Below are 25737 nucleotides of genomic sequence, written 5' to 3'. Positions count from 1 at the left end.
ATCAACCCCATCAGCTGTGCATTATTTATAAGGGCAGGCCTCAATCCTGCCACAGGTCCCTAAAAGAAAAGGATGTTTCTTAAAATATTCCCATTTAAACCTTTTTGCAATAACACTAATAGAGATCTGTCCCAAAATATTTCACATGTACAAAATCAGCCAGGTTTGCAGAAAGCCATATAAAGATATTAATCTATATAAGGAGCCATGTTCTATACTCAGAAAAGGTCAGCCCTGTAAAGATAAGGTGACCATATGGCTTCGTGTTCAGCGGGACTGTGGCAGAAGCTCTGCCCTTTTTAAATTATAAATTCCCCTTCAGGTGGCTGGGGTTCAACTCACATTACCAGCGCCCTGCCACCTGATATAAAAGGTGCCTCTGCTTCTGTTTTACCTGGAGCTGAGCCTACAGGTTGGTTTTTTTTTAAGAGGTTCCTTTAGGAAGTTTGAGTTCAGAATGCATTGCTTTTTATCTTTTTGTGTTTAAATTGCTTTGTTTTTGTGCCCTTTCATTTTTATATAAGGAGCCATGTTCCTATATACTCAGAAAAGGTCTTGGCCCCGTAAAGATAAGGTGACCATATGGCTTCGTGTTCAGCGGGACTGTTTGGGATAATTCAGGCTTTTTTTCAACTCACAACCCAATGCCTCTAGTACGTTTTACCCCTGTCAGTGTACCTGTCAGTCCATATAGAGAAGCAGGAACTACTCTTACCAGAATGCAATGGTTGAAAGTTGAAAAGTCTGTCTTGTCAACATGATACATAATTATATATATATATATATATATATATATATATATATATATATATATATATAGATATATATAATATTAATATATATATCTATATATATATCAGATGGCTGGACCCTGGGATGGTTGGTTTTGACAGATTTTATGTTAAAAAAATGTATCCACAGATATTGTTTTGCATGTGATGTCAGAGTGTTAAGAGCTGTCCAGAAAATGATATGAATGATGTTAAAATAACTGGGCTAGCTGTGGCAGTGCTCTAGATTTCCTATAAAGCTTGGTCCTGTATAGGTAATCCCAATTGTTTTTCTCCATCCTTTATTCGATCTTGGATGAAGTTGTGACCCCAGTGTAGTATTCTGCACTCATCTGAGCTATATTTTGTCAATTTATGGTGAAAAAAAATACTTATCTAGAAACATGGTTCACATAACAGTCACAGTTTGGAGTTTAAATACCATAACATGAAAATCTCTCAGTTTACTCAAACAGCAGCTCTGAGTTACATGAATGGGTGGAGACTGTGAGAGTGAGTAAGAAAAGGAGGAGCTGCAATCAGCTGATCTGTCTGTACTGTCTGCGTAATCTTGTGTGATAGGAAAGGGTTCTAAAATCCAGGCAGAGCAAGAGACAAAAACCAGCAGGTGCTGTAGGTAAAGAGGTCACTGCAAGATGACAGGGTACTCAGAATTGTACTTCAATGTGGACAGTGGCTACTTGGAGGGTCTTGTTAGGGGTTTTAAGGCTGGCATCCTCAAACAGATTGACTATCAGAACCTGGTACAGTGTGAAACAATAGAAGGTAAGGAGCTGCTCTTTAAGCTTTCTGTTGTATTGTGTGGGAATAATAAGCACCAAGTCTGTTTTTCTATTTATTGCTACCACAGGGTTATTTTTAACAAAATATAGTGAGCATAATGAACAAGAGTTTTGCAAAAACTGTGGGCGAGTTTTTATGGGATGTTATTTGGATGTTCAAATGCTTTGTGTCAATTGTCTGATCGTTTCAACACATAAATGACTCATATAGTGTTGCTTAAAATGTGTGCAGACAACTAAACAATTGCAACTGAAGGTCACACTATTAGAATTAAAGAAGTGAAACTGTGGGGGGAGGAAACAGCTTTTTCCAACTTGAAACTGGTAAAGGCTGGGGAGATTTAGACTCAGGCAGCACAGTCATACATACACTTTGTACAGTTGAAAAGATAATTAAAGAATTATTGTTCTCAATAGATTTATTATTTAATGTGACAGATAAATCAGAAAATAAATGAAATTAACAAATACCTGTGCTGGGTTGCCACATCTGTTGAAAAGGGTAAAAAAAACAAAAACAAAAAACAATAGCAGCCAGGAACCAAGGGAGTGTATTTTCCAAAATAATCTAATGAAAGAAACCTTTCGTGACTAAATTAAATGATGTCAGCCATTGGTTCATTGGAACACATGTTGAATACTGGAACTGGAACCATGGCAGACCATCTTTAATTACTATATTTCACATGGGGTTCTTTGTCATATTTGCATGTGCTTGGATCTGCAGATGACTAAGTAAGCAAAAAAGAAAGTCGTATTTTTCTGTAATGTGTCTTGAGGACTATAGACTATCAACCAAAATGGAGTACTTTGTATATGGCAATCTAAATCCCTCAGTTACCAGTGTAGCTTTGGCATTGTCTAACTTGTACTATATACTAAACAAGACGTGCTCCGTTTGTTTGCATAAAACATATTTACTCTCATTTGAAACAATTGAAACTGACCATTCTTAGTTCTGGTAAGAGAAATGCAGACTAGCATTAGTCAGTTCAGGTTTTACCCAGTTTCACTCCTGCACCAGAGTAAGTCCTTATGTTTGTATCTGCACATTATGTTATGGGTCAGGTAAAATCAGTGTTTTAGTATACAGACTGTTACATTCTATGCATAATAAACATCGGCTCCAAGAACTGAAATATGCTGTTTAAATGCACGGTGGGACATTTATTGTAATAACAATAGATAGGTTGTAGTTAAAACACTATGGGCAGCAAAGCATTTGCTCCTAAGCAATCATTCTTCATGCTTTGATGGACACTACAAAATGCATTCTAGTCATGTCTTGGGTCACATGCTTATATTATGTAATTTTCCAATTCTAACTACATATAACACATTAAATGATTTACTAAAACTACAGAGCAGGTCTGTGACAGAATTAAGTATGACTTCTGAACGGGGCAGTACATGTTTAGTGAGCTCATCTAGACTTCAGTATCCATGGACCAATGGAGGAGAGAGCTGCTGCTCACCATTGTAGCTGGAAACCAGACTAAACACATTGAATACTACTACACTTTGAGTACATTTCTGATGCTAGATATTTACATCTGTGTTCACTTTGAACATAAATACTTGCCAACATTTGGAAACTGTTCAGCTGGACGCTCATATGGGAGGGGTCATACGTAAAAACCCCTCATTATCATATAATAGATAATAGACGTATCCCCCCAACTCAACACCACAGAACCATCATGGTAGTAAAAATAAACATCATGAAGGGTTTTTAACTTTGTAAAAATTAGTGATCAGCAGATGTGTCAGCCACACGAAGAGCACAGCATGTGTGGTTTTCACTAACTGCTGTGGAGAATAAATGTTTTTTTTTGTCTTCAGGACTTTCTTCCTATGCATCGGGATGCGGGACATTTGCTAGGAAATTGGGACTGTCCCGACCATATAGTGACTGTTGGCATGTATGAGTTATGTTCTCTTGTGACCGCATCTGGAATACATTTTATAGTGCTGTGTATACTGTACAGGTGTAAGAGGATCTAGCTGGCTTTGAACATCATAACACTAAATCCAGGAACATATTGCAGAAGGTACAGTTTCAGTGCTCTTACTTTCTCAAGTTGCTTGGGTAGTGGAGAATTGGTTAATTATGGACTGTGCCAAGTGAAGTTAACTTTAAAAGATATCATTACAAGAACATCTACTATTTATTTTTTCAGATCTGAAGCTACACCTCCAGAGTACAGATTATGGCAACTTTTTAGCAAATGAAACTGGTCCACTTACAGTGACGACAATTGATGACAAGCTGAAGGAGAAACTATTAACTGAGTTTCGATACTTCAGAAACCATTCCTTGGAACCACTGACAACTTTCCTCAACTTTATCACGTAAGTTGAATGAATGCCCTGATTGAATTAAACTGTCTACTTTAACAGTTCGCTTAAGTACTAAACATTTGGAAAAAGTAAGCAGGCTTATTCATGGTCTGATTTTAGTAAGGGTAGGAAAATATTCCTTACAGGGCTAAACAAGTGCGATCAGCTGACATGAGTCATGTGATTAGGTACAGTGTGACATGATTATTCATGTCTCATGACCCTGTATAATTACTGGGCAGCACTTCTGTCCCATAGTCACTGCTTTTCCAGTTGTGATATATAACTTTGAAACTATAGAGGAATTATTTACCATTGAAAAGCTTGCTTAATGTCATGCTTCCTGCTTTGTGGTTTCCAAATATGTTTGTTAACTACTGTTATCTATTCAAAGTGATTTCTCCTGTTTGTTGTGCAATGCATGCATTTACAAAACTGCTGGGGAACCACGAAATTGCCACATTATGTACATTTTTTCAAATCAGTTTTGAGCCAAAAAAACAATTGCAAATGGTTAGATTTTAGAAACACAATTTGCCAGAATAGTAACCTTTAAGCAGCTCTAAATCCTCTATGTATAGAAGTCTTAAGGCCTCTACACACCGGATGCCACATCATACCACGCCATGACAAAAAAAAACTCAAACGTATGCAGTTCACACTGGCTGCGATGCGACGGGCGGCACTGAAGTGACACTAAAGAGATGCGACAAAAAATAGGATTGGTGTCTATTTGTGCGATTTTGGTGGCTAGGGAACTGACCAATGACGATCAGCTTCCCTTGTGCGCCTTCAGTAAACAATGGGGGAAGCATCTGGTGTAAAAAGTAGTGTTGCAGCGAAAGTACTGTTTTGTCACAGAACAAATTGCATTGCGTCGGGTATGTGGAGACGTTTATACGAGCCACACTAATTGTTTTGTCTTTCAACATCTCTTTAACTGTTTGTTAGTTTTTTAATTGGTTTGTTATTAGTATTAACACCAAGCACTCCAATTCACTTAAGCCTTGTTTATCTTTAAGGGAAATCATTTTTATGAATTGACCTACCCTAAATATATAAATGATAATAACGCAATATGTGAGAAACCTAGAACCACTCAAAATGACTGCGTACCATACAATAGTAAGGAGAATGTTTTTGTTTTGTTTTTTTAAAAGAAAAAAACAATAAAAATGACATCTGAAGCTACTGCCTTTAACACGTTGTTTGTTGTGGTTTGTTTTAGCTTCAGTTACATGATTGACAATGTGATTCTGCTGATCACGGGCACTCTGCGACAGCGGCCCATAGCTGAGCTGGTTCCAAAATGTCACCCTTTGGGAAGCTTTGACCAGATGGAAGCTGTCAGTATTGCTCAGACTCCTGCTGAGCTCTATAATGCCATACTTGTCGACACACCTCTAGGTAAATATATATATATATATATATATATATATATATATATATATATATATATATATATATATATATATATATACACAGAAACGCAACAGCTGTATCGTGGTGTTTCGACAGCTATCCTATCTTGTGGAGGTAACAAAGAAACCCATACCAATAGAAATAATATGCAATGTGGTTTTCCACCACATACAATAAAAGTAAGATGTGGTTGACTCAAGCTTCTTGTGCCTTTATGGAAAATGTATGACCAAGATCACGTGAGTGAATTTGACTTTCACCTTGAAGATGACGTTCTGGAATCAGAATATTTGAATATTGAGTATTTGAGTGTGAGCACTGTGATGGGCCAAATGTTCTTATGTTCTTATGATGAGCCTGTGTGGCCACTAGGTGCCACTGTTTCTCCAAAGTTGAACCCAAATAGGTTTAGCACATCATTGGATTTAAATGGTTCACCCATTCTTTTAAAGTCAGGATATATATATATATATATATATATATATATATATATATATATATATATATATATATATATATATATATATAATCTTAGATTAGTTTTTACAACAACAGTGGCACAGCCTGATAGACAGGCTAGATAGATAGATAACAATAATCACACTATAATAAATTAAAACGGTTTATCAATTCATCAAATTGCAGTTAAATAAAATATAATAAACACTCACCCTTGGAATAGATTTTAATTCTGACACTGCTATTCTTATTGTGGCTTTTATAAAGTACAGAATCATGTAACTCTGTGCTATTACTGTGTGCTGGTGACTGTAGCTAACAGAACAATGGATTCCATTTTTCTGCCATGCACGTCCATTCACCATAAAGGTCTCAAATGTCAAATGGGAAGCTTTGAATGAAACACATATTTTAGTAAACGTGTCATTTCAAATGAAAACATGCTATCTGGTACATCACTATTATAGGCTTCATGTCTGTTTGCAAGCCATGCTTTCAGATTATCTTGCATTTACCAGGTCAATTAACCTGGAGATCGCATAAATCCCAACTCCTTCAGGGAGCTGCTTCCAACCAGCTGCTTCCCCTAATGACTGACATGCTTTGCAGCCAGTAAGATCATTTAACCACAAAGCCGTCCAGGAAATATAGCAGTAACAGACTTCCTGGAAGGTAATGCAAGAAATCTGACAACTTTCCTTCACATTGAGTAATACCAGCTGTGATGTTTTAAAATGAAAATAAACAGCTCCACATTTGACAGCGACACAGTCAGGACTTATCAAATGATGTTACTGTTGCAGCTGCTTTAATGAGAACACTGCAGAACATGCCAAAGAAAGCACCAGTTATCATCATCAGAGCTGTTATTTGTTTTGTTATTTGGTTCTTTTAAAAGCCACTTTAAGGGTATTGATGCCATAATACACAAATAGTCACCCCTTAATCATGCATTACGAAGTATGAATCTATTTACTGAAACAAATGTCTTTGTTCTGGTATGTAAATGCGTTTATTGTATTGAATATGTTGGGGTTGACAATCATGCACCCACAATGTCACTTGTGGATATGTGAGTAATAGATGAAACCCCCAGAATTGACTGGTTTTCATTTTAGCTCAGTTTTTCCAAGACTGTTTATCTGAGACTGACATGGATGAAATGAATGTTGAGATCATGAGAAATAAGTTGTATAAGGTATGTTGGTGTCTGTTTACTACATCCTTCCATAGCTGAGCTTTTACTCTTCTTTATCAGATAGGAGATCCAGTCATGCCGTCCCCAAAGGTAGTTAAAGAGCCACTATCACTATTTAACCTTCAGTGTTGTACATGGATTATTTTTCCATTACAAACTATTTTACCTTACACTACCACTCAAGCAGACCTGGGGAACTGTTTGTTTTTCTCAGAATGGTGTTCCTGTTGACAGCATTTTCTCAGTATAAAAGGTGGTATGTGTCCATCAGTGTAATCTACTTGTCTTTCAGTACACCTTTCTTGGGCTGTATGAGAATTGTATCAATGTCATTTAAACTTAAACAGTAATAAGACAATTATTGCTTCATATGATATCATACATGATGTATTTTAATTTACTGTATGGTGAACACCACAGTAACATTGACATTAGTAGCATGCAAAATGAAAGTTTTTTTTTTTTTTTTAGTCTTATATAGAATCCTTCCATAAATTCTGTAAAGAACAGGGAGGCGCGACAGAGGAAACAATGTGCCCCATTCTTGAGGTAAGTATAAAGTTTAGTAATGAAGGCAACAGGGCTGGTTTTCAAAGTGTTTATTCCAGCCTGGGATTTACTACTGGTTCTCATTTTGGTACATGAAGATGGATTTATGTCCTTTCAAAAAACAGATTTAATTTACCGACGAGTGCAAGTGCAAACACTTAACTAAAGAGACCTACAATACACGTTTGCAGATTTATAAGGTATAGAGATGACTTTGTTGTTCGCTGTGGCCAGAAGGATATCAAAGGTTCACAGAAAGTAGGGAGCTCTTTCAACACTACAGACAGGTACATTGAAAAAGTCTAGGAAAGATAACATACTTCTTTCAATATCATATTTTCTCTAATCTCTATTGTTAACACAGTTTGAAGCAGACCGACGTGCCTTCATAATCACAGTGAACTCTTTCGGTACGGAACTGAAAAGGGAAGACAGGCAGATGCTCTTCCCAGCTTGTGGAAAGCTTTACCCAGAAGGTTTACGTAGGCTGGCCAATGCAGAAGACTATGAGCATGTGAAGGCCACTGCTGATTACTATGCTGTAAGTCATGTGATTGGCTGCTGTTTGCAGAGATAACTGTAAGAATCAGTAAAAAAAAAAAAAAAAAAAAAAAAAAAATTATACAGTCAGTTTTAAAGAGGTAAAAATCCAGACACTCAGTAGTAGTCTTTCTAATGTTTACCCCAGGAGTGGTTTAGTAAATTCATCAATACAATAAAAACACAGTGAAAAGATGAGCGACTGAGTAGCCTGCCCACTGTCGAGATATTTAACTGACAAAAATCAGGTTCAGTTTACCAAACAAATATTATTAACGGATATTATTAAAAGCATGACGAGGGTCATTTCATGCTATTTATTTATTTTTTTTTATGACTTGATTAAGTTCTGTATTTCCCCACAGGAATACAAATTTCTCTTTGAAGGATCAGGACGAGGTCCTGATGAAAAGACACTAGAAGATAAATTCTTTGAACGTGAGGTAAGCAATGGATATATATATATATATATATATATATATATATATATATATATATATATATATATATATTATCCTTAATATATATATATTCAAGATTCTTGTTAAGTACCATTGCAAGATTCTTCTTGTTAGTTCCTTGCAAGTGCTTTTTGCAGCTTCAATGTGAGACTAAAGAGACTAATTTAATGATTATTCTAACCTTCAACACCTGTGCCACAAAAAACAAAACCCAAACAAGAATTGGAAACCAAATACCATGAATGATATATGGGTGAGAGAATGTACACACTATTTATTTTCTTTTTAACCATCACAAATCAGGGCCAATTAATAGTATGAGGATGGCAACAACAAGGTAATAGTACAGCACATATTTATGATGTTAAACATCTATACAGCATACAGTAAACATGTATACTGTGAAAAACTAAACAGGGTCAAGCACTGATTTAGTTCTTATATTTCTGTTTTCAATCTAAAAGCAGCATGTGTAAAACCGAGAGCTGAGCTACTTGAGAGCCAATGAGAAACATTTTATAAATCAAAGTCGTGCAAAACAAAAAGGATAAGGCTCCTTGAAAAAAAGAGTCTGTATCTCATGGGGCTAAACTGGTGAACAAAATGAAATAACAAATAATAAATGACTAAGCTACAATGACACATGCTTTTACCATATTGTTTTGTCAGATAGTTCCCTCTCAGAGTCCATTTATAACAGAAAAGACTAAATAATTGCATACTAGACTTTTTCCAGTTCAGTGCACTTGTCTTTTCCACTTAAAATGCTTAGACACCATAGATATGCTTCCTCAAAGCACTGACCCAACAGCAAGGCTTGGGTATTGTGGTACATTGAAGTTGTATACATCATACACTCTGCAAAACATATGAGAAATACAAGTGTCTTTGTTATACAGTATATTGGTATTTGTCACAGGGCTACCTCTTACTGATTTAAGAGGACTGTCGCATGCATTCTTTGATGGTAAAGCCTACAAGAACAAAGACAGCAATCTTAAAGGATAAGAGGTTGCCCAGCAACACATATAAACAAATTAAGTTGTGTTGCTGCAAATAGAATTGCTTTTATTTTTTTATTTTATTTTACTGCTGTATGTTCAAATCCATCTATGTCTGAAATTCGACTGTATTGAATCACAGTGCTAATTGAGAACATACAATGATAGAAACATACTGTAAAGAACAGTAAAGGTACTAACACTTGTGTAGAGAATTACCTAAATGAGTGCCACTATAATTGTATTTGTAACTTAAGATAGTGTGACCAAAATGCTCTAGTGCTTTTCCTCAAAACATTCTTATCATAGTAAAAGCATAGCAAAGTTTATTAAAGCATAAAAGCATACTATAACCATGTAGAAACTGCAAAATCACTGTGTAAGTTTGTCATGGTAAACTTTTCTAGGGAAGATGTTGAGTATGGGCTGAAGTGAATGCACACAGTTGGTAATGTTGGGAATGGAGGCATGCTCTTTGTTGTATGTGAGTTCTATCATCGGAACACAGGCTAGGGAAGTGATTGTTGCACATCGGTGAGGAAAATGGGTTTTAAAATTGCTAGCATGCATTTAAAATGGCATTGGTAAATGACCTGTTTCCACTGTCTCTGTCAGGTCAAGCTGAACACTCTAGCCTTCATGAACCAGTTCCACTTCGGAGTGTTCTATGCCTACATCAAGCTGAAGGAGCAAGAGTGCAGGAACATTGTCTGGATTGCTGAATGCATCGCTCAGAGGCACAGAGCCAGGATTGATCATTACATTCCTATTTTCTAGATCAGAAAATCAACGAGCAGAACATCTGGCATGTTAATTTTCATGTGAAATATTTCTAATGAAATAAATATTCATTTAAATACTAATATGGTAACACAAGGAACCTGTGTGTTGTGATCTAGCAGTATAATATTTTGTATTAGCCCTGTGCTTTTATATATGTGGCCAGGTTAAAGTGGCAGTCAGTCATCCAATTTAACCTGGCCACATTCCGTACATGGTTTTCATTCCCCTCTAGTTAGGTCAGGCCTTCCATTGAACGATACACATTTTCACATGTTTGGTTGGCCTGTCCAAATGGAGAAAAACTAAACAGCAACTCACATAGGCACAGGCTTTCCCCCAGCCTGGGCCATCAAAACACATGACAGAAACCACTCACCTTGCCGCACCAATGTTTGTTGGTTCTTTGCTTGTATTCTTTTTTATGTCAATGTGGAATATGTAGAGATTTCAAAGACTGAAATCAGACCATGTGACCAACTGCAATGTTACCAGAGAGCATGGCTTTATCTATAGCATTGTACAATACATTAAATATTTGTATATCCTCAATGTCAAAAAAGAGTAAATCAACATATTCTCAGCATTTGTACAGACAAAACAGACAAAAAAAGATCTTAACCTTTATTGTTATTATCATTATTATTACTTTTACAGTTTGACTATTGACACGTTTCCTATTAAAAGATAATCTATAGCATCTTTCCACTGCTCAAACCCTGTTTTGGAAACAATTGCTAAATAAAACGGAATATCAATCTACAAGTTACTCTATAAATAAACTGGTTGCACATCCTATGTGTTCCTATTGTGCAGATTCTTTATCTTGTATTTTGACTCAGAAGGTCTGGCTGTCCTGGCGGAAGACAGAATAACTGTACTGGCCAGCTGAGTGACACATCTCATCACATGAGCACCAGCATATACAATACTGTAGTGATTCTGCTGTAACAGGTGACCTGGATTGATGTGAAAAGACTCAGTGGACTTTACCCAAGGCAATCCAATAAACACAGAACATAAAACTATAGGGTCTTTCAGGCGATTGCTGATTAAATATACAGTAAATGTACAATCATTGCTACTATGTCACCATGTGATCTAAATGTGCATGATCATGTAAACACTTGTAGCAGTAAGTGCTTAAAAGTACATCTTAAAGCTCTCCCTTATATCACAGGAAAAAGAAACACAAGAGGTGTTTGTGCTATATGATAACTGAGCTGTTACTTTCAAAATGGTTATTATTATGTTAAAATATGGTACAACAAATGTAAAACTTAAAAAAAAAAACTTACAAGAAACTATAACTTTACAGATGCAAAAAAAAAAAAAGCTTACAAACAAACAACACAAATTGATCTTTATACCTTACGAAAACCACATATGACAGAAGATGCAAACATCAGACATTTGAGGATTTTTCAAACTGTGGAGTGAAACAATGTCAGAGCTTTTCTGTTCAGTATATTGGGCTTGTTGGCTGCTATTATAACCACACCAACATTTAATCCCAATGCAGTCGCTAAGGTAGAAACAAACTTATTAGAACTGCAATAGATATTATACAGCAAACAAGGTTTTGTATCATAAGCCAATCAAAGCTACAATGCCAGCTTAAAACAAGCCTTTTTGCATGAAGTTGACCTTATACCATTCTATTCTTACTAATCTTGGCAACAAATTATATATCCTGTCCTAAATGCTTGACACCCCAAATACTCTTGACGGTGTTGCCTGCAACTGGTATTGCAGTGCCTAGTTCAGAAAGTGCAGTTTTTTACATCACTGAACAGAATCTTGAGAGGAACTGTGCCTCGAGCCAACATTGAAATATGATGAACTTTGCTAGTAGCCAGAAGTGTTGAGATTGTGATTCGTGCTTGTATTTAACTGACTGATGTTTTCATATGTTAACATTTTATTAATCTAAACTAATTTAGAAACACAAAATGCTGTAGAAGCTAAAAGCCACACTTTTGCATTTAGAAATGCAAAGAGTGATCTGACTCATACTTTGGCTGCACTAAAACTTTGTGCAAACATGTGATGTTACACAATGAACAAACACTTAAATCTTGAATTATCAATACCGTATATGAAATAATATTAGAAAATGCAAAACACTCAAGTTAGCGACACAGTTAGTTGGCCCATCATAAAAATGTAAGTTGGTTGCCTGGTTATATTGGTGTCAAACCCTAAATGAACCCTGGAAATATATGCTGTAATTATATTTTCTAAACACCTCTCATGGTAGGACACGTTTTGGATATTTAGAACATACATAAAATAGAAATGTCAACATTTCAAATGATGTGCAATACTTATAGTTAAAATTAAACCTGTACTCCTAGTTTGGGAGAATTTATTTAATGTGGATGTAATGTGACTTTTTGGTGCTGCATTGAACTGCTGGGAGCGGATCTGCTTGTAAACAGTTGTATGCTGTGTTCACTTTTATGCTATGTTGTGCATCTGTCTGTCTGTGTAGCTGCTGCAGACTGGTTCCAACCAGGTCCTCTATCCCCCTCCTGATGACTAAATAAGCTGCAGTCTGCTTGTTGTTGAGGGGAGTGTGCTGAGAGTGACAGCAGCAAGATTTAAGGTTATTTGCGAGCTAAAACAATGACACTTACAAGCTCAAATCCAATTCAGCAATAAAAAAGCTGCAGCCACACTATAAATTATAGTTTTTGTTACTACACATTTATCTTCAACACAACTCACCTCGATAATCTCCAACATCACTAATAAAATATTTGTATATATGACAGGAACATCTTATTGTATATGTAACACTTTAAACATCACACTGCAAATGATTTATGTTTGTGTTTTAAACAAAATATAATTTAAATAATCAAATAAATAAATATAACCCTAAGAATGTGACTTTGGTACCAACTGGGCGTGATGACGTCTCCCAGCTGAGCTCTCTGTCTGCTACGTACGGTTCGCTGCGGCGTGCGTCTGCTGCATGTGTGAGATGGCATTCAGAGCTAGAGGCCGCGTTTGTAACTGAGAGAAGCGGGCGGTGAGAGTGCTGCTGTGAGAGTAGCCTCAGACACAGCTAGGGAAAGATCCGCTGGGGGGCTACGGCTGCACACTACGGTAAGGGCCAGGAGACTCCATAAATCACGGGACTAGTCACAATTTAATATTGGTGTAATGTCGATGATCTGAGTTGCATGAGCGCAGATTTTTTTGTGTGTGTTTTACGCTGTCGAACCGGATAATAAGATGGCGGGTGTACTATACTGGTCACTGTTCTGTACACGGCACATTGTTAGCCGTCTCCCGTGTTTATAAGGTTGTTTTTCAGCCTAGGTTTTATACAGTTTGTCCCGAAGCGAATTGTAATAGAATTTTTAGGTGAGAGTTGGATTTGTTTAGTCTTGTCTTGTTAAATTACAGCCTGACAGCTGCCATATCCCATGTGTTTACAAATATTTTATTTTACAAAGTGAACTTTATGACCTGGCTTGCCTCCTCAGCATAGTTGCGGTGCATGCGTTATTGACAGTAATGCATAGCTGTAGGGAACACCGCATGCTTGGTCACTTTAACGTGATTTCACAGTCTGAAAAAGAGTGATTTTGAAGGCGTATAGGTATTTGATACAGAAGTGTCTTAAACATACGCATATTTCTGACATTGCAGAGACGCACCTCGCTTTTACTTAAGCAGTGTGCGTAATGGTTGCCCTAAGGAAGACAAACTTGTTCATTTTGACAAAGCAGGGTTGTAGAGCACATAATTGTTCGTCCGTTGCTTATATCTATATATATATATATATATATATATATATATATATATATATATATATATATATATATATTTATAATAAAATATTAATTTTTTTTCTACATCAGGTAACTTCTTACTGCATTCTGATGCATGATGCGAGAACGAGAGTTCAAACTCTTAATGTGTTTTTGTTGATTTAAACATGCATACCGTTTAATACTGGTGGTGGCAGAGCGATGCAGCTAACAGGGGAATTAGGTATGTATCAGTGTGGTTTTATGCTATTAAGTGCAATCTTTGCAGCACTCAGTAGTCGATTAGTGAACAACAACAGCGTTTGAAGCTCATGTTGGAGATGGATGGCTTTATCATGATGCTGTAAATACAATACTTCGCCCCAGTCAGAGCTCCATATCGCAAAGAATTGTATGGGCAAAAACGGTTACAATTTACCAATTTTTTGCATAATTGTGTGATGACGACCTGGCGTATCGCATTGCAGGAAGTATAATATACAGTAACGCTTTTCGGATCATTACTTTAGTAGTTATCGCATGTTCAATATGCTGTACACTTAAGTAGAAGCCATTTATTGAATCAAATACAATACAAATACAGGGCCTGTTTCACAAACGTCTTGCGATGAGGTTGTCAGGACTCAGAGGTCGGCGCTGCGTGCGTTTCATTAGCACAAGTGCTATTGGTTGCGCTCACTCCTTTGCGATCAGCGATGTGTGAAATAGCAGTTTTTTAAAGGGGAAAAATGATACAGTTATTAAAATTCCTGGTCGACACAAATCTATTCTATATGGCAAGTTTTCTGGAAGTCTTAGTCGCGAAAAAAGTTTCAGATGATCACTGATGCAGTAAACACTATTGGGGAGGAGCAAAGAACAGCAGCCGAAATAAGAAAGAAATGGATAGACCTAGCGAACAGAACGAAAGAAGGGGGGTGAAAAAGCTGTGAAGTTGATTGAGGAAAACCAAAATACCTCACTGTCGACAAGACGTCCGTAGAAAAAGACAGGCTGTACTTTGACGTTCTATACTTACAAAAGGAAAGCGCTGCTGTGTAGGAAAAAATGTCAACGTTGTGCACCAAACGTATTTAAAGAAAAAAAAAAAAGTACTGATCTGTGTTTGCTTTTCTTTCTACACAGCTGAAAATTGGCTTTTTGGACAAAACTTACACAGCTAGCTAAGCACACTCGCTACCTTGACACGGTCTTTAGGGGCATGCCTGATAATCAAGCTGCTTTTAGCCTCATTATTTAATCGTGTGGGGCAGGTAATAACATGGTGGCTGCTGTGCAACAAAGCTGTGTTATTGCTGTGGTGAACTGTAGCCAAGAGGAATTGATGAATTTGTTTGTATTATTGTTGTTGTTGTTGTTATTCACGTAATATTGTGGACGACATTGTCACCGGTTTAAAGCAAGTCATCCTGCCCAATATTGCTATTATCATACTGAATAAATCGGGCCTTTTCTTATATGATTGCATTTAATAAATAAACCGTGTTTATTTTTACAACTTGGCCATGCTTCAGTTAGTTATTTTTCATCCGCATAACTTTGGGTTACATGCCATTTAAATAAAACATTTTGTATATATCCAAATAAATAAATAAATCGTATACGGCTGTTATACCTTTGATTTCAGCCATATATATATATATATATATATATATATATATATATATATATATATATATATATATATATATATATATATATAGATAGAGAGAGAGAGAGAGAGAGAGAGAGAGAGAGAGAGAGAGATTCATATTGTCATCAGAATGTTTTACCTGAGAAATCCGTTCGATAAAGTGTACCGTTCCACAGTGAGCTAGTCAAAAGATCAAATGTTGCTTGTGAGTGACATTTAATGTGTGTTTTATAGTATTCATATATTGTGAAACTGTTTCTGTTAACAGGAAAAAAAAACAAAACACGGTGCGTCAGTGGCGACTGACGAGTCTTCGAAGGTTCAAATCCCTGGCTAGCGAACGGACCTTCAAACACAGTCCTAGTCATTTCATGACAAATCAGGACACTTCAGGGTCATTTTAACACAATTCTGTCACCAGACTGTAGTGAAACTTGTTACCTATGATCCTTTTTTTTTTTTTTAAATCCATCTCAGAATTTTTAGGAGTGCTAAAGAACCTGACTTTTTTTTTGATCAGTCTGCTTGAGTGGTATTTCACAGAGCAAATCCTTACACCTTTGGGTGATGAGTGTCGAAACCGGTGTTCAGGAGTAGGAGAATAAAGTGAATAACTTTAAAATAGGATCATTCACATTCCTGTGTAGAGTACAGTGCCTATAGAAAGTCTACACCCCCTTGAACTTTTTTTCACATGAGGATCTTTTTCCACTTACCTACACACCATACTCCACACTGTTAAGGGGAAAAAAGTTTTTATTGAGAAAAAAAAATATATATTTAAAAATACAAAACTGCAAGGTCATAATTGGATAAGTCTCCACCACCCTGAGTTAATACTTGGTGGAAGCACCTTTGGCAGCAATTACAGCTGTGAGTCTGTTGGGATAGGTCTCTACCAACTTTGCACACCTAGATTTGGCAATATTTGACCATTCTTTACAAAACTGTTCAAGCTCTGTCAAGTTCCTTGGGGAGCGTTGATGGACAGCAATCTTCAAGTCATGCCACACATTTTCAATTGGATTTAGGTCAGGGCTGTGACAGGGCCCCTCAAGGAAATTTACCTTTTTGTTCCTTGGCCACTCCAGTGTAGCTTTGGCTGTGTACTTTGGATCATTGTCATGCTGAAAGGTGAACTTCCATCCCAGTTTCAGCTTTCTTGCAGAGGGCAGCAGGTTTTCCTCAAGGACTTCTCTGTACTTTGCTCCATTCATTTTCCCTTCTAACCTGACAAGTGCCCCAGCCGATAAGAAACATCCCCATAACAAGATGCTGCCACCATCATGCTTCACAGTAGGGATGGTGTTCTTTGGGTGATGCGCTGTGTTAGATTTGCGCTAAACATAACGCTTTGCATTTAGGCCAAAAAGTTCCATTTTAGTTTCGTCAGACCACAAAACTTTTTGCCACGTGGCTACAGAATCTCCTGAATATTTGTTGGCATACTTCAAATGGGATTCAGGGTAGGCTTTCTTGAGTTAAATACAGGGCAGATTTGTGGAGTTTTTATTTTTAATTAATTTTCTACAAATTTCTAGAATGTTCTTTTCACTTGGAAGTTGTGGGGTAGGATGTGAAGATAAATGAAAAAAAACAAAAAAAACTGTTGGAATGCATTTCAATTCCAGGCTATAAGGCAACAAAAGGTGAAAATTTTGAAAGGGGATGTAGACTTTCTGTAGGCACTGTATATGACAGTCATTTGTGATTTGGACTGATTGAGAAGTCAAATTTGCTGATTTCCTCATCAGATTCGTGCACCCCAGTGGAATATCATCCCAGCTTTACTGACCAGAGGATGATGGATGCTGGGTCCCAATGTGACCTCATCATCTACCAGGAAATACAATGTCAGTCAAGCAGACTGATTGAAAACAGTCAGGACAGACAATTCTGAGATGGGTTTGAACCTTTATCATTTTCCGCTGAAGTAATAAAGCAAATTGTGTCTCTAAAAGTGTGTTATTCTTTAGTTAATATGTTCAGCTTTGCTCAGATCGTTTAAAGGTGGGGAATTTAAAGTTTGTTCGGGTTAAAGGCCATTCACTTTCAATGTCATCAATGCTGTATTTTAATTAATAACTTAACTGACCAAGCAATTTCCAACTAAAACCATGTCTGTATCGCAAACAGATCCTGATACAGCAATTTGAATGCCAGTAAGTCTGTTGAAAAAATCAAACTAGGACCCTGTATAACTTTTGAATAGAAAAAGGGGGGGGGGGGTCCCGCCACCAAAAACAAATTTTGGGGATTTGCAGAGGTCTAAAACTGCATATCCTGTTCCTAAATATGTGACTTGCTAGGGACCCAAAATTCAAAATAAGTGTATAACTTTGTTAATTTTTTTTTTTTTTTTTTTTTTTTTTTTTAATTTTAGACGTGGAGATTTAAAGAGCAAATAAAATTTGCTTTTATGTGTCTATTAAAAGTAATTAGAAAGACATTTTTATTAGACTTTTAAAACCACAAACTTGTCTTAGCACACGTAACATTTCAAACTAAGTGAAGTCAACGTATCTGGTTTTTCAGTAATTTATTACACACAGAAAAAAAATTGGTGAAAGAAAGACTAGGGCTGTGTCCGAAGGTTCATTCGCTAGGATTCAAAGATTGTTTTAAACCTTCGAAGGTTCGTCAGACGGGTTCACGCTCAATTCACAGAAACGGTTTGACAATGTGTGAATACTGTAAACCACACATTACATATCACTCACATGCAAAATTTCGATCGTTTGATTTGTGTAATGCATATTACGTGAACAAAAGTTGTAATAAAATCCGCTACCAAATCGTTATACATTAAATACAAATGGAGCAGGGTATAGTATCCAAACCAAAAAACCTCTAGTGGCTGTATTGCTTCAGTAAAATATGTACTGAATACCTAATGTACAAGACAGTGTAAGATGTGTTATGGTAGACTTTGTTTGAAACAAACAAAATATACAATAACACAAATGATTTTAATTTCGAAAACTAAGCACCGTCCATCCCTCCCCCCTCCAGCTCGTGTTATCAGGAGACAAACCTTTAATTTCTTCATTCACCATCTAGACAGCAAAGCACTGTATAGTGTAAGCTACATTTAAAATAATGTCTCGAAACCCCTCTGCTGTTTGGGATTGTATTTGTTAAATGCCCAGACGACCAAAAAGAAAGTTGAGTGCAAACTGTTAATGTCTTGTATCATGGAGGCATAACCAATCTCTGGGGTCACTTGACAAGCGGAGGTTCATATTATTGTTAGTATTATTAATATTTTTAGCAGTAGTAAAATGAGGCTGATAACCTGCTTGGAATGGTGACTGTGAAATAAAACTTTGTCCGCTGCAGTGCTGGTGCAATGCAAGCTTACTGTATAGATCACAAGCAGCATCAATCACGTGTAAATAAGTAACATGGTGATGTCACCAATATATTATGCAAAGGATTACTATTCTATATAATGTATTTTTAAAATCCATTTTGATGTTTTATTCCATTTACATGGCTTACCTGTAAAAATAACAGATTTTCAATAAATATAAAGAAGTAGCTATGGTGATGTCACCAATACATTATGCAAATGAGCACCATCGAAGGTCGAACCTTCCTTCGGTAAGATGCTGAGTATACATACTTCCCCATGGCACCATTTCTCATTAACTACAGAGTCCGAGAATGCGCCATAAAGAAATAAATAATACATTCTAAAAAATGCGCTTGTGAGAACTGCGATTTGGAACACTGTTGATTATACAGTTTTCAGAAGTTCATTTCTGTTGCATTTTCTGTAAACATTAATGCGATTTCTACAGTAAGTTGTATTTATATTTTCTTTCATTTTTTAATCTTTTTTTTTTTTTTATTCTGTTAACTGTTGCTTGATTAAAATAAATACAAATAACATTAAATAATATATTGGCAATTACTTAAACAACGTAGCTTGAAAGTAAATGTCCAGTACATAAATATCAAGTTCAAGGTATATGAAATGGAAACTACTTCAAATGGAAAAGAGTGATGTTGAAACGGAAAATCACTTTGGTCAACAAATTACATTTATACAAATTGTTTTGGATATTTCTTATTAATTTTTATTAGTACAGATTAGCACAAACCAACGTACCACTTCCTTAGGAGATCAGTATGAGCTGCTATAGGAAGTCTGGAGCAGCTTCCCTGTTTGGCTGGTGCTTGCAGTCTGCCACAAAACACTGCAATACACGGATAACTAGCTTTAATTTGTATTAAACTAAAGTACGACTACTTACTGTAGAAATCACATTGATGCTTATGTAGGACCCTGGAAAAGGGTAAAAGTTATTAACGTAGATTATATACACTCTGTTTAAGACTTTCAGTGTTCTACTGTTGCAGCTCAATTTTGCCTGAATGTGTCGCCACAAGAGGCACTCGGATCGATGAGTCGACTGTACAGCTGGTGAGTGCGTAGGGGTAAAAAGTTTCAAAGTGAAAGCAAACGCAGTGTTAACCCCTTCATTAATGCCTACAGTTATTACCCACCCCCACTGTTGCTCTTGCCTAATATAGAATTAAAATCTGTCTGTGTTTTGGGATGTATGGCAAAGTGGTTCGTAGTGCACAGGTGTAGAGGTGATGCAGTGCTTAATAACAATAGTCCAAGAACAGTTCAGTGGTGAAAATGAAGCTTTATTAATTGCTTCTAAGTAATAAGACTGATTATACACAGCTGTAGTGACTTTGGTATACAATATATTTATATATAAATTAGTCCCTAGGCGCACTGTTTAAGAATGACCAAATGTTGATAACTGAGACATACCATAATGGTTCGGTAATATCATGTAGAACTCAGATTCCCTTGACAACAATTGACATCCACACAACGTGTCATAAATATAAAACAATCGTTTATAAGGAAAAAAGGGGTGGACAGCTAGTCTAATATTACAGAAAGGAAAGGCTATTGGTTAGAGATGTGCGTGAATAGTAATATGCAGTTCATTGATTCCATAGTCAATCGATTACAACGACCATAACATCATTAGCATACATGCTTAATATACTTATACTGAATGTGTCTTATCAGACAAAGTGTCTACTTTGCATTAGTATTTTCAATACCCATTTCTCGTTGTAATCAATCATGTAAATATGCACAAGAATTGAATTAAACTTCCCATTCAAAACGGAATCCAACATTCCAGTACCTAATTTAGCAATTTAGTTTAGACATGATGTACCAAACTAATAACATGTTATCAACCTCAGTTGATTATATATTCAAATATGGCAATGATGAAATTCTCTGCATTTACGAGGCAACTCCTTTTGAACTGCACATTTCAAACAAACATAATACATTTCTTACACACTCTAAAACAGGAAGTTATATTCTACTTCTAGAAGAGTTTACACTTAACTTGATAGCATTTGCTTTAGTTACTTTCTTGAGTCATAAAATATTTAACATTAGACTTGTTGAATTTCCATATACAGACGTCAATCTGTGTCTGAATACTGCAGCTTTCCAGATCTGCAGTTCCAATGTAGACGGTATTTTGCAGTATGCATTGTATTGTGTAAGCTCGCAATACAAGTAGTTATTTTCAAATGAAGATCAGCTTGTTGCTCTCCAAGGCTTGCAACATTGTTTTTATTGTTGGCAGTTTTCCCACTGGGAATAGTTCCGTTGATCAGACGGAACTCAGTTCAGCTAATGCGTTGCAATTGAAAAGTTATATCATTTGTAAGTCTTCTTGTGGCGATTCTGTCTGAATCTTCCAAAAACATAACTGACGGCTTTGCTTCAGTTCGTTTCGTGCAGATACATGGAAGCAAAGATCCGCTTTCCGATTAATGCAGGATCCCGCTTACTGATCCAGTCTCGTAGGACAGACGGCAGGGCCCTTCCTCAGAAGATGATTCTAGCCATTATTCAGAACATTGGATCTTCCTTGCCTTCTGTGAATTCGAGCATGTATGCTGCCATGACTGCAACTTTGTTCAGAGCAGTGTAGCATCCATTTCATCCCTCTGAACTTCAAGACAACTCTAGCGGGAGGAAACTACTTGTGCACACTTCCTTTGCGGTCAGCACACATGTCTGGGCGCAGCAGCTCGACTGGAAGCAGCAGCACGCAGCAGAAGCTCGCTCCACTTCGAAAGTCAGCAGGTTTTGTGATTCGCTCTTCAACCCTGTGATTGGCTAGTCAGGTTATTTTGAGCAGTGCCTGAGTCCACGTGAAGTGTCATTCATTGGTTGTTCTTGTATCGATGTCGCCTTGTTCTCCATTGGTCCGCTACTTCGCCCCCTGTCGGCTGGATTTACGACAAGGACTGTTTCTCGTCTTAGTGTCAAGGTACTCAGAATTGTCTGGAAGTTGCCCTCAGCAAAATAAACAAATAATGAACTGTCAAACAATAAACGAACTGTCGAACCATCCAGTCTGGGGCACACTGTTCCTGTTACACCATGCCCTCACTTTGTGTTGTAATGTTGGCAAGTTATAGTACATTGCATGCCTTTATTTTTGTATGTTTGGCTGGATGTTGATTTAGGAAATCAGGGAAAACAACATTTCTGGAACTGTGTCGCTGACAGAAAAAAAGATGTTGCTGATGTACAGGTTAAGTAACTGAGAGATTGGTTAAAACAAAAACCAGCAGCCACAGTAGCTCTCCAGGACCAGGGTTGGAGACCCCTGATCTACACGAATCAGGTTATTGCTGATAACAATGGACATGTGAAATTCGTTAAACATTGTGCACTAAACGTCATATTTTTTAAATTGTTTGGCGAACCATCAGAAACCTTGTCGCTTTCCATATTTGGTTGCGCCTCCCACTTTGGAAACGTTGCTCTAGATTTCATAAGGCCAAGCAAAATAAATGTTGTGGTTCTGGTAACTGTGGACAAAAAGGGTAGATAGGGCCAAAACCTCTTCTGAAAATGGAATACAAAAACTAGGTGAAGCAGGTAACATTAATATTGTTTTAATTATTTAAAAAAAAAATGTGTGGTGGGTTTTTTCTGATTGACTTAAAACTTCACCATACAAGTAACTGAATGAAAAAAAAAAAATCTGTCATTGTGAAACCGTATAATAAAGTGATTTACCTTTTGTTTATAAAGGAACATGAATGTCAGGTTTATTGCACTGTAAATATATATTTCATGTATTGGAATGGTTTTATAATGTTCCGACTGGAAATATTGTTTTTCAGGTGTTAATATTGTGCTGTTAACTAATGGAAAGCTGTTTAGAGTTATTTTCACTATAGTGTCATTGTCATGCAGCTAGTGTTCTTAAGATGAAAGTATAGGAATCCATAAATGGATAATGAACTTATCAGCCCCCCCCCCCATCCTCCCCCACCCCCAAAAGCTAAGGCCTGTTGGAGTGAAACCTCTGATTTTTGTTTAATCTGTTTACAGTAAAATCATGGGCCACAGTGTTGGACTGGGATCATAAAGGCTTTGTAAACACACAATTGTAAGTAACCCTCATGTACATTAATGTACAGTAGTATCACTGGCTTTGTAGAGCCATTACACTATGTAACACGATTTTTGTTCCTGGGTAGTAAGTGTTATTTCCTAATTGCTTATGCCTCAACAGTATAGAAAATGGGTATTATTCACCACAAACTTTGCTTTTGTGACCAGGACAGTGATATTTTGAAATTGACCTATTTCCAATGAGAAAACGGGCGAATGTGTCTTTTCGTTCACATAAAGTCAGAAAAAAACAACATATGACTCCAAATTAACATGTATTTATACTAAAGTAATACAAAAATGACTACAAAAGATTTAGAAGTGAGTAGTTTTTTGAGATTTACGATTATACTGTAAATCACTTTTACGAATCAGCCCCCAAATGTAGTCTCCCATCATGTTCTCGTTATACTGTCCTTGGTAGCGGTGTTCAAAGTCCAGTATATCCTGGTGGAAGCGCTCGCCTTGCTCCTCCGAGTATGCTCCCGTGTTCTTCTTGAATTTATCAAGATGAGCATCAAGGATATGGACTTTGAGGGACATCCTACAGCCCATTGTGCCGTAGTTCTTCACCAGAGTCTCAACCAGCTCCACATAGTTTTCGGCCTTATGATTGCCCAGGAAGCCCGGAGCCACTGCGACAAAGCTGTTCCAAGCGGCTTTCTCCTTACTAGTGAGCTTCTTGGGGAATTCATTGCACTCCAGGATCTTCTTTATCTGTGGTCCAACGAAGACACCGGCTTTGACCTTTGCCTCAGACAGCTTAGGGAAGAAGTCTTGAAGGTACTTGAAGGCTGCCGACTCCTTATCTAGAGCTCTGACAAATTGTTTCATAAGGCCCAATTTGATGTGCAGTGCTGGCATCAGCACCTTCCGGGGGTCTACCAGTGGCTCTCACTTGACGTTGTACCTCCCCACAGAGAACTCGGTCCGCTGTGGCCAGTCCCGCCTGTGGTAGTGCGTCTAGGTGTCCCTGCTGTCACAAAGGCAAAGATAGCAGGGAAACTTGGTAAAGCCACCTTGGAGACCCATCAGGAATGCCACCATTGCAGCCTCTTGATGCCATCTCAGAAAAATGCAGATATGTATCCACTTAGGCATCTGGAACTAAACTGAACTGGTGGGCTTAAGGCCCCTGTATTTATACTACTATTTATATTACTGGAAAGTTCTAGAAGTTACTCCAAGTTTACTCTGCACTGAGTCTATCTGTAATGTTCTGGAAAATAGGTAAAATATCACTGTCCTGGTCACAAAAGCAAAGTTTGTGGGGAGTAATAGCCATTTTCTATACTTTTGAGGCATAAGCAATTAGGAAATAACACTTACTACCCAGGAACCAAAAAAAAATTAAAAATTTGTTACATGGTGTTATCGTTGTGATAGGTGATCGTCATTAATCACAACAATATTGTCAAATATGTTCCGGATGTTCATCTTGTGATATTTCTCCATGAATGTAACCCTTTCCTCTTTCGTAATGTGAACACTATCATCTTGAGGTTCTTTAGCAGACCTAAACATTTTTAACATCATCTTAACATTTGTTGCTTTGTGAGTGTGGTAGTGTACAGCATCTTGTTTGTGTTGCACACTGTATACAACACGTTTCAGAAACAAACACATGCAGTGTTCAATAGCCTGCTGTATCTTTACACATTTAAAAGGGAATTATTTTCATTAATGTTTTCTAAAGAACACTGAAATCTCCCCAAATCTCTCTAATTTTAAACTGTACTGTAAGGAGGCAGGCAAGTCACTTAACCTTGTGCTCCATCCTGCGGATGAGGTGTTAAATCAATGTCCTATTGTAAGTGACAGCATATAATGCACAGTTCACAGCATACCTCTGTAAAGCGCTTTGTGATAGTGATGCACTATGAAGGGTGCTATATAAAAATAAAGATTATTATTATTATTATTATTATTATTGTTGGAAAACATGGATCGAGAATTGATTAGGGGTTTGCTACGCATGTGGACTAGCAGAGCTATACTGGTGTTCTTTTCTGAAAAGAGACTAATATTGCAGATAGCAGACTGTTTGGTTCAAATTGCATGTACTGCTAACCACTGATAGAGACGATGCGTCTACAAACTGCCCAACAATGACTGCAAGCTAATGAGATGACAATGCTGTGGACTAGAAGGGAACAGGTTCTGAGGACTTCAGAGAGATCGAAAGAGATAATGCCACTGGCATCAAAGGGGGTCGCAAGGAGATAACAAAAGGCAGATGTATGGACCTTTTGTCTCCAGGAGTGTGAAGAATGCACTGAGTTCAGAGGTTGTCACACTAGACTACACACACAGACACACACATATTAACACTCACACAATAAATTAAATTACCTTGACAATTGGTTAATGTCAGAGAAAGGGGAGGTGGACCATCTATACAGAAGGGTATTTAATGTCATGCAAACATTGTAATGTTGAGTATTCTGTATGTCCTGTACCTGGGACCAGACTCCCTGCATATTTCAATAAACCTGGCAACTGATTGAAGAAAAGGGCTCTGTGCA

General features: G+C 37.1%; 2 protein-coding genes across 10 annotated transcripts in view; both read left to right on the top strand.

Annotated features, from left to right (window-relative positions):
* The first annotated feature begins 1319 nt into the window (after nucleotides 1–1319).
* On the top strand, nucleotides 1320–11119 carry LOC121314162 (V-type proton ATPase subunit d 2-like). The gene is made up of 8 exons (XM_041247166.1): nucleotides 1320–1556; nucleotides 3754–3925; nucleotides 5142–5320; nucleotides 6913–6992; nucleotides 7464–7541; nucleotides 7906–8082; nucleotides 8447–8524; nucleotides 10159–11119. Exons 1-8 carry the CDS (start codon nucleotides 1427–1429, stop codon nucleotides 10318–10320), a joined length of 1056 nt encoding a protein of 351 aa, XP_041103100.1. The 5' UTR covers nucleotides 1320–1426; the 3' UTR covers nucleotides 10321–11119.
* Nucleotides 11120–13319: 2200 nt separating this feature from the next.
* LOC121314160 (NEDD4-like E3 ubiquitin-protein ligase WWP1) overlaps nucleotides 13320–25737 on the top strand; it is a 45179-nt gene continuing 32761 nt past the window's right edge. For 8 of the 9 annotated variants that reach the window (XM_041247165.1, XM_041247163.1, XM_041247162.1 and 5 more), the window contains exon 1: nucleotides 13320–13437. The gene's annotated coding sequence lies outside the window, so the exon portion shown is untranslated. Of the gene's footprint in view, nucleotides 13438–23149; nucleotides 23208–25737 lie in introns of all 9 variants that reach the window. The other variant, XM_041247158.1, reaches the window with a different exon arrangement.

This window comes from Polyodon spathula, chromosome 4, assembly GCF_017654505.1.
Source record: "Polyodon spathula isolate WHYD16114869_AA chromosome 4, ASM1765450v1, whole genome shotgun sequence".
Lineage (NCBI taxonomy): Eukaryota > Metazoa > Chordata > Actinopteri > Acipenseriformes > Polyodontidae > Polyodon > Polyodon spathula.
This window is presented reverse-complemented; position numbering and strand designations above follow the sequence as displayed.

Coding starts and splice junctions, on each gene's coding strand:
- LOC121314162 (XM_041247166.1), top strand. CDS start 1,427: ATGACAGGGTACTCAGAATTGTACTTCAATGTGGACAGTGGCTACTTG. Junction 1,557..3,753: donor ACAGTGTGAAACAATAGAAG/GTAAGGAGCTGC, acceptor TTATTTTTTCAG/ATCTGAAGCTACACCTCCAG. Junction 6,993..7,463: donor TGAGAAATAAGTTGTATAAG/GTATGTTGGTGT, acceptor TTTTTTTTTTAG/TCTTATATAGAATCCTTCCA.